The sequence below is a fragment of the Manis pentadactyla genome, chromosome 3 (assembly GCF_030020395.1).
Source record: "Manis pentadactyla isolate mManPen7 chromosome 3, mManPen7.hap1, whole genome shotgun sequence".
NCBI classification, from domain to species: Eukaryota; Metazoa; Chordata; class Mammalia; order Pholidota; family Manidae; genus Manis; species Manis pentadactyla.
The window spans coordinates 112,942,454-112,956,020 of NC_080021.1; the positions used below are offsets into that span (position 1 = coordinate 112,942,454).

Here is a 13,567-nt window from a genome sequence, read left to right on the forward strand (position 1 = left end):
ACCCTTTTAAAGTGTACGGTTCAGTGGCTTTTAGTATACTCAGAGTTGTGCAACCATTACAGTTATTTAAATTCAGAACCTCTTCGTCATCCCAAAGAAATCCTGAACCCATTCTTATCTCTCCCCAAAACTGGCAACCACTATTCTACTTTCTATCTCTGGATTTGCCTGTTCTAGATATTTCATATAAATAAATCATGCAATATGTGCTCCCTTGTAGCATGCTTCTTTAACTTAGCATACTTAGGATTAACTCATACAGTAACATGTATCAGCACTTTATTCCTTTTTATTGTGGAATAATATTTCATTATAAGGATAGACCATATTTATCCATTTATCAGCTGATGGACATTTGAGTTGTTTCCATGTTTGGTAATTGTGAATAATGCTGCTATGAGTGTTTCTGTGCACATTTTTGTGTGGACATGTGCTTCTAGTTCTCTTATGTATAAACCTAAAAGTACAATTGCTGGGTCATATGAAAACTGTGTTTTACTTTCAAAGGAACTGAAAAAAACTGTTTTCCAAATTGGCTCTACTGTTTTGCAGTTTTCTGCATCCTTACCAAACCAACACTCGTTATTGTTTGCCTTTTTTATTTTAACCATCCTACTGGGTGTGACATGGTTTCTCATAGTGTTATTTTTTAAAACTTTTAGTGATGTGCAAAATACTTACAGAATAGTGCAAAAAGTGACCATACTTGTTGAACAAGCACTTAGTTGTGAAAAGAGAATCTAAAGCAAAACAGTCCATTTTTATTTTCTTACAATTATTACCCTACCTACCCCATTTCAAAAGCAATAACTATCCTTATTTCTAACAGTATACATTAGATTTTTTGTTTTTGTTATTTCATAAAATTGTAAATACATGTCATGTAAATTGAATCACCTTAATTTAGAAATGAAATTGCTTTCTGATGATTAGACCATAAAAACATGAGCACAGATTTTAAAAGAAATCAGTTAGAAACCAGCCTGCTTGTCTTACTCTCCTTCTGCCATTCCTTATTTAGTTTATTCATATATATATATATATATATATACACACACACACACACATACATTTTTTTCTATCTGGCCCATTATGTTCTTTTTTCTCTTTTTTTGCCTTATTTGGCATTAATAATATTGCGTTTTGTTATTATTCCACTCTCCTTTCTCTTTGCCTGTTAGTTGTTCACTGTTTTTCTATACTTTTGGTAGTTTTTCTACCAATTACAATACACATCCTTGGCTTATTACAACCTAATCTAAGTTATTCCTTTTACCTTTCCCAGACAAAATAGGGTATCAGCTGTATTTGCCCTCCCCCCTGTCTTTTGCATTACATTTTAATTCAATGTATGTATCTAAAGCCCATGGGACAGTATTATTATTACTACTGTCTTGTACCATCTATATTAATTTAGATTTATCTACATATTTACTTTGCATTGCTGTTCATTCTATCTGTCATTTTTGTGCTTCTGCTTAAAAATTCCTGTAACATTTCTTTTGTCATAGGTCTGGTGAGAAGGAATTTTTTTCAGGCTTTGTTTGGTGTGAAATACCTTTATTTTATTTCACATTCAAAGGCATATTTTTCTCAGAATGCAATTCCAGTTTTCCCCCCACTTAGCACTTTAATGATGTCATTCCATTATTTCTGGTTTCTATTACTTCTGCTTTGAAGACAGTTGCAGACTTGTTGCTATTCATTTGTAGGTATGATCTTGTTTTCCCTCTGGCCATTTTAAGATTTGTGTGTGTGTTAGGTTTTCTAGTTAGACTCTGAAGTGTGTTTATCCACTTTGGAGTATATAGTACTTCTTGACTTGGCAGCCAAGTATCTTCCATGTAGTATTACTTCTGTCTTCTCCCTTTATGTGACTCCAAATATCTGTATATTAGATCCCTTTTCTATGACCCAAAAGTCCTTTGTGCTCTTTTCTGTATTTCCATTCAATTTATTTTACAAGCCTTGAACTCAATATTTTCTTCGAATCTGTTATCTAGGTCATTCATTGTTTCTTCTCTGGTGTCCAATCTTTATTCTGTTAGGTCCAAAATATCTATTTCATTCTTTTTCTAAAAAAAAAGATTCCAGTTCTCTGGGGAAACTCTATATTATTAACTTCTCATTCCTTGGACATATTGATTATGGCTATTTAAAAATCTGTGTCAATCATAAATACAAAGAACAAAAATACTAACCCTAACAGTACTTTATAAAAAAGCTAGAGATATATGAGAGTTTAGTTGTTTTTGAATTTTACAAAATCAAAATTATATATATTCTTTCATTAATTTTTGTTTTTAGTACAGCAGGAGGTATTCTAACAGCCAACTGCTGCTAGAAAAATGTTTGAAGGTTAACTCAGAAGCAAACCTATGTGAGGCCTTTTAGCTGTGAACAGGGTGGAGACCGATATAGCAGCTCTGAGTTTCCTTTTGTGCTTCAGTTTGTCAGCTTTCTGAGAACTAGACCATGACTTTGTTCCCCTTTGTTAGTGCAGCGAACAGCATACAAAAGAGCTCAATAAGCAAGAGTAAGTCAGGAGTGAGAAGGAAGTCCCCAGTGCTTATGAACTGTGACCTGAGAAAGTGCAGGGGTCAAAGGGAGAGCAAGTGTGCATCACAGTGAGTCTGTGCTTTAATAGAGGGTAGGGTTTCCTTTTTTAAAAATGTTAAGCATGTTAAGAACTACGTCTATCAAGCCTTTGGGACTATTTCTGTAAGACAGTCTAGAAAAATGGGCTTGCTCACTGAATGAAAGAGAAACCTGATATTTCCCCATAGTTATCTTGCTCTGTGCAAGTATACTTGTAACATGTCTGCCCCAGATGCTCTGCTGCCATCCTTTACTCCTGTTTCATGAGAATTAGCTCCACTGAATATAAAAGAACATTTCAAAAATTAATAATAGAAAAAAGTTTCTTTTTCTATTTCAACTATTTCATAAAAGTAAACATCCCCGCGTTCTCCCCCCAACCCTGCCCCAGTCCATCATGCTTTTTAAACCAGTTTCTGGCACCTAATGAAAAATAGAGACAAAAACATAGTTCTTTTTCTCCCTGGTGAAATACTGCATTATTTGTTATTCATGAGTTCTTGTTTTCCTGGAAGATTGTTTGATGAAATATGTGGGTTATGTGCACTCTACCATTGCCCGGAGGCCTTTTAGATTTCCTCTGTTGGAGTGTTTTCCTATTGTTTTAATAAACTTGCAAATAGTTGTGGAGAGGAGCCTGGATGTTAGTATAATTAACCTTAGTACCAAGTCCCTGCAAACCCACTTCCAAATGAACAAATTCAGCATTTTTTAATACAGCAGGAAACCCTTCCTGGAATTAGGTAGTCTTCTGTCAAAGCAGAGCAGAGCCATGTTTTCTCACCAAAGAGAAAGAAGTGACAACCCCGCCTGCCATGAGGTCCTTGGTTCCCACTGCTGCGCTAGTGGAGTTTAATTTGGGACTAAGCATCTGTGAACTGGCCTCCTGATTCTTCTTAGACCCACAGAGGCATCTGTTTTCAGGAACGCATAGGAAGGTTCTCCATTTGCATGACCTGAAATGAAGATACACTGTCTAAGACCTGAGCTAAGGAACTCTGCCTTGGGAGGGGACAGGCCTATTTTCAGAATTTGTGACAGGGATAGGAATTAACTTCATGTCTTAAAATATATTTCATATCTACATTTTAAAATTAATAACCTTCACTCATTTGAAGCTTAATGATCCAGCAACTTTGGAATATTTCCCAAAACCAAGAAAATAGAAAATAAAAGGTCTTGGAACCATCAAGATAGATTCCAAAGTGAGCTGGTGGTAGCATCTGCTCCTATTTATGGAATACTATGTGCCTAAATTCTTTGTAACAAGAAGTCATTACTCTGGAGCCAACCTCCTGGGGCTGAATCTAGTTCCTTTCAGTTACTAGCTGAATGGCTTTCTGCAAGTTGCTTTAGCAGTCTGTGCCTCAATTTGCTCACCTTGAAAATGAAGATAATAGAATTGATACAGGATTAAATGCATATTAAATTAATACTTGTGCAGCAATTAGAACAGTGCTTGGCATATAGTAAAACTCAGTAAATATACTATTTATTATCTTATTTATTCCTACTTTGTTGTTTATTATCTCAGATTCTTGCTTTTCATGCTTCATGATCTAATTTCCATATATGTAGGCAATTGAAATCATAATAGAGAAGGGAAAAGATACTTCTAAGTCCATATTTTATAAATATGACAACTGGCAGCTCAACATAAAGAGGGAAAAAAAACAAAGGACTAAGCATAAGAACTCACAAAGTATAACATTCTAGGTGGTTTCATGTATGAGAAAATAGCCATAAACTTTCAACAGCTCCAGAGGTATTAATGTATTTCAACACAGTTCGGGACCTACTTCAAAGTTACGATTCTGACTCATGAAGAAAATGTCAAATTCTAATTAGTTCTGAGCAGCCAGAAAGTATTTTATACTTTAGGAAGATTCCAAAACTAAGTAAAAAAAAGAAAGAAAGAAATGTATCTAAAGGTCCATTTCTAGAAGATTTTGAGTTATATCAGTTTAATTGTATTTGCTTTTTTTTTTGCTTTCTCCTTTCAATCCAAATTAATTTTCTTCAGAATTATATGTAAATGTTATTCTTAGGCACAAGCATTGTTTCCATTAAATATCAAATAAGACTTCACTGGTATATATCTAATTTTAGCCTTCATTTTTAGCCATTGCTAATGTGGGATTAATATATAAATCAAGTATAGAAATCAAATGTATAATCATATTTGACTTGATTATTTTTCCTGTAATTCCTGATACGTGATCAAGAACAGAACAAACAAGACCAAAACAGTTTCTGTGACCTAATTGCCCTTGCTATTGTTTCAATACCATGTAAGACGTTGCCCCAGGAGACTGGAGACTGCCGCAGATTATAGTTAGTTAATGATTGTGTATTACTTCCCCCCTACAGAATTCTAGAATTCTATTGTTGTTAACATTTGTTTGCTCAGTAAATACGAAGGCTGCCCTCTCAGCACCACCACTCTTGAGTTGTTAAGCCTTGAGGCCCCTGGCTGGTCCTTTCGGATCTTTGATATCTCATTGTGTCTCCTCCCTTATCTGCGGGTCAGAAGCAGGGAGGGACCGACAGCTAAATTGCTATAGTTCATCCATACGAAATGCTCATGACTGTCGAGCTGGCCCCGTTTTGTTCTGCAGTTATGTTTACCAAGAGTTGAGATGAATTTTATGTCATGCCAATAATGTGTTTGCATTTTGTTGAAAATTTTCACATCGATATTAATCAGGAATAGTGGTCTATAGTTTTGTTCTCCTGTATTATCTTTGTCTGACCTTGATATCAAGTTATCAAGGCCTCATAAAATGAGGAAGTGTTTCACTTCAATATTTCAGAAGAGTCTGAAGAATACCAGTGTTAATTCTGTAAATGTTTGGTAGAATTGTACAATGAGACTATCTGGTTCTAGGTTTTACTCTGTTGGGAAATTTTTTATTACTGATTCAGTCTCTTTACTAGCTCTAAGTCTGTTCAGAATTTTTATTTCTTCATGACTCAGAAGTATAAAGTCCGTATGTTTTTGGGAATCAACCTTTGTTGCTTGAAGCTCTTGACTGCTATCTCTTCCCATCCAGATTTGGCTTACTCCTAGAAGCCTAACTTTGATCGTGGATTTCTCAAGAGCTCTCCTTAGTAAATCTCTGCTGGTGGCTTGATGTGCATGGGCATTTTAGATTCATCCAAAAGGGCATCCAATCTTTGTGAACAGCTACCTCAATCATGGTGGTACTATATGTCTTGACATGAGAAGCTCAGTGTTTACCAAAGGCTATCTTGGAAGAGCTACCCTCATGGAGGAAATGCTGCTTTTTCCATTTCTACCATCTTGGACTTCTACAAAGATGAAGTAGAAAGGTTTAGACTCGAACATCCAAAATGAACATCTTGAATATCTACAATTGATATTTTAAATGAATGTTAAATTAGAATAAAATTCTGAAGATTTTCTCCTTTATTAAGTGAGGATCTATTTTAAATTCTAAATCCTTAATTTTCTCCCTAAGGAGAAAAATTAGGAAAAGCAGCTTCTCTGTGCAAACACAGGAAACATCAGTTGAAGAGTTACCATGGTGATGTAGATTTTTAAAAGCTAGCTTGGCTCCTGAACTAATTGTCTAGTCCTGAAAATGTGTAAGCTTGGTTGGGAGGTGGCAGAGTTCGAGTAGGTATGGAATGGTCATGGTGGATAGAGTGAGAACGTATGGTGATGAGTGCAGATTTACAATCAATATAAAAGTAAACCAGGCTAACTTGTATATTCCAAGAGGAACAACAGCATGGTAGGTCCCGTACAGGTGCCACAGTCTTAGAGGACAGCAAGATGATATTTTTTTTATTGAATTTAACTGACTGCATGTTTTTTCTTTCCTTTGAGAATAGAAGATAATTTAAGAATAGAGCAAAGAGTTTGAGATGACTAATAATTCATTTTGCTGTGTTCCCCATAATAAAATTAGGAAGCATTTTTAATTTTTAAGTTCAAGGGAACTTTATATTTGGTGATATTTATCTAATGAGCTGGATGTTTTTCAGCCTTCACTTTTCTTTCAGCTTTAGAGCTAACTTACAGTAAAGAGATATTCTTGTCCATTGAACTTCCAGATGTGCCTTAAACACTTAAGATTCTTGGCTAAGCACTGTTGCAGTGCTGAGTCATATTATCAGGAATTACTGCTGTTTTAATGACTAGTATTAACCTCCAAGTTCCAGTGAGGTAGTACATTTGAAGTATACTTTAAATTATTAATAGTATTATTAGTATCTAAGACTTAGAATACCTGGATGATTTTTTTTTGCTGCATGTTTAATAAATGTAATTCACAAGAAATTCCAAGTTATGCTCATAGTATCACAGTCTAGATAATGAGAAGATGATACCACACTGAATTACTCTTGTCAGTATCCTTTCTTTCCTTCTTTCTGCCTCACCTCTTAGCACTAGAGTGTCCAGTTTGTACCTAATTCCTTCATTGCCTATAGGCACTCCCGTAATGATCTAGTCTTATCTGGTTTTATAGCTTTATTTATGACCTTTATGCAAATAAATCCCAAATTATACAGCCAGCATCTCTCCTAAACAACATACTACTTTATCAGATTGCCTATTTGATGTCTAGAATTAAGTTTCAAATAGACACTTGCACTTAAATGACTTCTGCTTTTCCCCCAAAATCTGCTCCACCTGCAGCCTTCCCAGCCACCTACAGCAACTCCATTCACAGGGTTACTCAGGCCCGCAAACTTGAAGTCATCCTTTATTCTTTTCTTCCTCTTACCTCATATTTAACCTATTAGGATATGTTGGTGGTTCTGCCTTCTTCAAACTGTATCTAAATCTGACTGAATGATTGTTCTCACAAATTAAAAACATAGTCTCAGAGAAGAGAATAGCCCAAATTCACATAGCTAACAAGTGAGAAAGTCAGAATTCAGATCTCTATATTCTGCCTGAACACAGGTAGTAATATGCTCTTTCTATACTAGTGCTTCTCCAAAGTAAATGTTATAATTGCCTTTTTGTTTATACAGTTCAGAAATATGATCTGACCTATCAATATTGGTGGATCTTTATAAACAGTATATGTTATTTCAATTAGGTTCTGTAGAAATTCTCTAGGAACACAATAGTTATTTCAGAAATACTTGCTAACTCAGTTGAATTTGATTTGTACTTTTCTGCTCTTACATTTTGCTCTGGATCAAGAACTGTGTTTTCAATTGAAAGTTGTAATTGTATATCTGTGTGTACTGGGTGAAAAAAGAGGGCTATTAATGAAAAAATATTAATGAAGCTCTTCTATAAAACTTTTTCAAAGATCTTGCTAAATTTCCGTGAATTTAGAGCATACATTAATTAGCTCCTTCTACCCTTATATATAAATACTTTTCTATTTGCTGGAGTTTTCATGATATGTAACACTGATCTTGATGTTAATCATTAAAGCTTAAATTTTGGAATTATTATTTAAATTATTTAGAATTTTCTTTCAAGGGCCTCTGTATCAGAAGGAACTTTTATATCTTTTAAATCCAGTGGATTTTAGACTCTTTAATCAATTATAATGGTGAAAAGGGAAAGTATTGGGATCTTGGTAGAGCAGTTATCAGAAAGGAATTTTCAGTGTTGATCACATTCTTGAAACACCCGTTTTACTGACTGATGTACTGTTTGTACTTTAATAGAACATATTCCATGTTTAGGTAATTGAATGTACCAGAAATGAGTATGGTAAACTGAATTTTGGGAGGATTAAGGGATATTCTTGAAAAAAGCCAAGATTAAGCTTTGGGGAGATTTTATCTACTGGTGTCACATATTTGGAAAGCTGATCATTGTTTCTCTTTCTTTATGTACATGTAGAATATTTATCTATAAAATTGAGTTTGGGTATAGAGTACTTGGGATTGTTATTTGATCTTTCCTTTCTCTTCTAAATTTGCATTTTAAAGTTCACCTCTTTCGTTACTTTATCAATCTGTTAATTTTGTTCCAAGGATGAAATCTGATGAATATTTAACTCATAAAAGCAGTTTTCACATCTCAAGTCCTACATATCTCTCTGTCTACCTACCTACCTACTTGCCTTTGCTTTGATAGAAATACTTAGCATGAAATTCCTTTTAAAAGTCTTTGGAAATATTTCTTAAAGCAATAAGATTGCTATTTGAAGCATGAAAAACAAAAACTATGTCCAAAAGATACTCCCTGTGGCAACCGAATGAGTTAAAGATGGGTGGCAACTGCAGCTGTAATGGCATATGTTTAGAAGGAAACTCAATTTGCTGCTTCTAAAACAAGTGTGTTGGCAAACAAATCTAAAATAAACGTTTAAAAAAGAGATATTTTACTTCTGGAAAATGTGATACTCTGTTACCATTTGCAGTGATAGATATCTATAGGTCTTTATACTGTGATATAAACTATGATCAACTATACTGCTGTCTTTTCTTTCTCATAGTGTATGCCAATTAAAGGCCTGGGATTCGTGCTTGGAGCCTATCAGTGTATTTGCAAAGCAGGATTCTATCATCCTCGAGTCTTCTCAGTGAACACCTTTCAGAGTAAGTGTCCTTTGCTTCTTGTGCATATATATGAATACACATAATATCTACCATTATTAATTTTCAGATTTTCTTTTTAGCCTTGTTGCAGTTATTTAGTTAAATCCCCACTGGATTGTTCACTTTAGGTATATTTTAGCTTTCAAAACATCCTTAAAGTCTAAAAATACTGTAGTTGCTTGGTAAGATCAACTGGGATTCCACTCATTGAGAGCAGTTGCTACCTTGTCATTAGAGGGCCACGTGGCTAAGACCTTAGAGTGTCCTCTAAGAGCTGAGAGCACAGCCCACCAGCAGCAAGCAGGAAAACATGGACATCAGTTCCACAACTGCAAGAAGCCAAATTCTTCCAACAGCTTGAATAAACTTGGAAAAAGACCCTGAGCTCCACATGCGAATCTCACCTCAGTCTAGTGAGACCCTGGAGAGAGAACCCAGTTACACTGTGCCCAGACTTCTGATCAGCAGAAACTGGGAGGTAATAAACAGGTATTTTAAGCCCTAAATTTCCAGTTCCCGGTAATTTACTATACAACAATAGAAAACTAATACAATAGCAATGATGACAGCATATTTTCAGCATGGGTATGATGCTTTTCCTTATGTGTATGTGTGTTTGCGTGTGTGTGTGTGTGTGAGAGAGAGAGAGAGAGAGAGAGAGTGTGTGTGTGTGTGTGTGTGTACACCAAACTATGTCAATACCAGAGCTACTTTGGCATTCTTCACATTTATGGTCCAAACATATGATTCAATACTGAAGGATTAAGCAAAAAGGTTTTAGCTTATGTTCTGTGAAGGTATTTTGTATCTGGTTTACCCACATTTGTTCTCAGCTTCCACTATGTGACTGAAATAAAACATTTAAATATTTTATATCGAGAGAATGACTATGCCATTTGCTTATAACACCACCAGGAGGAACTAGTTAACCTTTAACAACTTATCTTTATTTAATTTACACACTCCTACTTTCTTCCTCATTTTAAAAGCCAGTGTTTCTCACTGGACCTACTTTCCCTAAGAAAAAGCCTGCTCTTTGCAGAAGTCTAACTCCCATGCCGTAAATACTGCAGCCATGGGAAAGAGGCCACTGTTCTCAAAAAGAATCTATATTTGGGAATAGCTGTGATTCAGCTTTGACCTTCGCACATACTTAGCCAGAACTCTCCTTCCTCAAAGACAGAACAGAAAGCTGACTGCATGTTATAATTTGAAGTCAATAAAGCACTCTTTCACCAAAAATATCTTTTCTGATGGCCTTGTCAGTTTGCATGAAAACCCAGCATTACTCAATCTTTTCCATGCAATGACCTGAACTCACCAGCATCATCTCCAAGGACTGTCCAGTCATTTTTTGATTTTTGCTTTATCACTAGAATTTTTACTACATATCTCTGTGTTTTAATATATTAAGTCTTTTAATCCTAGTGTCCAAGCAATTCATATGGGAAGTTGTTTTCACAGCTTCTTGAGGAGGCATCTATGAAATAAACTCTGGGGCCAAGTGTAAAAAGGCATTGAAGATCAAAAAATGAGGCATCATACATAAAAATGCCAGCTTAGTACATTGCATATAATAAGATGTAGTTAAATATGTGAATAAATAAACAAATGCATACATACGCATATATAAACAAACATCATGGATATATATAAAGAGATCATTCTTAAGACCACTGGTCGTTAGCATTTTGTCTCACATATTTTATTTTAGGATTACTGATTTCTTTAAACTAGAACTTTTGAAGAATGGATTCTATGTGGATCTGATGATGGGACAGCAAATGTGCCCCGACGCAGTGCTGCGTTGAGTAGAGCAGTAGAAACACTTGTTGGGAGTTAGAGGCAAAAGGAGGAAATTAGTACAGTCTTGTACCCCATTTGGAGAGAGGAGCTAATACGTGGTGGTGATATCTTAGAGAAAACGTAAGTGTGACGGTTAAAACTCTTCATTAAAATATGAAATGATTTAAAATCTTTATTTAGACCAAGGCCCACAGTAAACAAAAGGCTTGTAAAGACCAGCAAGGCTGTGTTCAAATGGCAAGATTTAAAACTGTGCTGACAGCCCAGAGACTGTGTTCCTGGCATCTCTTTCGAAGTTGGCAGTCTGATGTGAACTGATAGGATTTGACATCTGGATAGTAGCAGGATTTCAGAACAACCAAGTGCTGATGTATACCTGTCTCTTCAAATCCAGGTTGTTCACCTCCAGGTTGATGGAATACAAGCTTATTACAAGCTCATCTTTCTCAAACCCATCTCTCTTAGTGTGAATTCTGTCTAAAGTGAAACCTTTTTTCTCTTCCTCATATACACTTCCAGATAAACTCAACTTACAAATGACCTATACCTAAAAATGACAATCCCTGCTTCACCAATTCTGGTGCTATTTATTGATAGTGGGGGGAAAAAAGACAAAAAGAAAAGTAGAGATAGTAAAGAGATGTCTCAGAAGAAAAGAAAGGGAAGCTTTTGGAAAGCAGGTACAGTGTAGGGATGCTGAGTCCTAAGTAAATTGTTTAGCAAGACTAACCTATGTCTGGTATAAGTGTATCTCTCCTCTTTTTTCATAGTCGGGGAGCTGGAGATAACTTGGCTCTCTGCCGATGAAGATCAGTACCAGTCTCTAGCGTCAATCCTATACTTGGAACAGATCAGAAGAGCTTGAACATCATGTTCTCATCATCAGCATCATCACTTTTGCTATTGATCTGACTTCAGCTTTGTGGTCTGGTTCACTTTGGTGTTTTGTAGAAACTTAGTCCTACTCAGTTTCACTCCAGTTGTAGTAGCAAAATTTTCCATCTAATGTCTTATGCTTTTGGTTTTGCACCATTCCTTTGCCTAGTGTTCAGCATTCATGTCTTCCTCCATCAGTCCTATGTGTCAGGATGGATGAGTCCAGTCACTAAATGTGTCTGGCAGATGGATGAGTTCCTAGTGCTGCCAATCTTCTTGGTTTGACTATTGCACTTACCTGGTTTGTCTCTGACTATGTTCTTTTCAACTATTGGGACACACTCTATGCCGTGTTGGACTTGCCTGGTTGCCATATTTCTTCCAGAGCTGAATTTCTACCATAGTTTAACACAGTCTTTAAGAGCATGATCTTTGGAATAAGTCTAACTTGAGTTTGAATCCTGGCTCTCCTACTTAATTGCACTATGCTGTATTATTGAGCTTCCCTAACCTTCATTCATGTCATAGGTAAAATTGGGATAATGTCACCCACTTCATAGAATCTTTATAATGATTAAATGAGGTACTAAATATAAAGGTCCTGTCAGAGTAGTTAGCACATATTAAATGCTCAAAAATATTTTTATTTTTGTGATTACTATTTGGGAGCTTGTGTTCTTTCTGTTTATCTTCCCCTCTCCTCACATATTTTCCCCATTTTCATTCCTTTAGGATCTGTTCCACTTCTCAGCAGAGGTACATATTTCCAAGCCCCAGATTTTTTCAGTTTAGTTTGTTCTTCAAATGGATTCTGCTCTGAGACAACATTTAGTCTTCTAAAAATCTTCTTTCACTTTTACTAGCTGAAATTTTACTTCAATAGGTTTTTCTTACATTTCTACTTATTTATATTGTTTTACTTTATTAGACTTCTAATTAGAGATTCACTTTTCTTAACAATTGTCTTCCCCCAAATATTAAAAACCTCTGGCAGGAAAATCTGACTATCAATCATTTAGACATCGGCTCAATGTGGTAGGTAGAATGATGCCTCCTAACCCCCATAAAAATGTGCATGGCCCAGTTTTTACAAATGGTGAATGTGTTATTACCTCACATGACAAAAAGGGACTTTGCAGATGTGATTAAATCATGACCTTGAAATGGAGAGGTTATCCTATATTATCCATGTGGGCCCTATCTAGTCAGTCCTGAAAAGCAGATAATCTACTGGCTGTGGTAAGAGATAGAAGTGAGGACACAAGAAGGGCCACAGAAATGCTACCCTGCTGGCTTTGAAAATGGAGGGAAGAGTCCATCAGCCAAGGAATGTAGGTGGCATCAGGAAGCTGGAGGAGGCAAGGAAATAAAGTCTCCTCTAGGTTTTCTAGAAAAAAATACAGCCTTGCTGAGACCTTAATTTTTAGCCCAGTGAGACCCATGTCGGACTTGTGAGCACATACAGACAAAAGAGTGTATGTAACCATATTTCATATAAGATGTAATAAAACTTTGTTTAAGACACTGATTTTGTCCTAGAGCCCATGTCTACCCTAGCACTAATAGAAAAGCAGTGCACTCAGTTAGCTTGTTTCCCACCCAATGTTCATCCTAGTATTCACAGTAGACCGTAGTGCTTTTCCTAAAGCACTTATTCACAGTTCCAAAAAATTAACTTGGAATGATTTATAATCTGGTGGGCTCTCTTAATTAGGCTTGCTTTTGAGTCAGACATACCTGGGTTTGC

At 35.8% G+C, this 13,567-nt stretch overlaps 1 protein-coding gene across 1 annotated transcript in view; it reads left to right on the plus strand.

Annotated features, from left to right (window-relative positions):
* The window catches only part of GPR158 (G protein-coupled receptor 158), a 365,517-nt gene that overhangs the window by 198,420 nt on the left and 153,530 nt on the right, over nucleotides 1-13,567 (plus strand). The window contains exon 3 of the mRNA XM_036880927.2: nucleotides 9,036-9,138. Within this exon, the coding sequence (XP_036736822.2) occupies nucleotides 9,036-9,138 (103 nt within the window). The remainder of the gene's footprint in view (nucleotides 1-9,035; nucleotides 9,139-13,567) is intronic.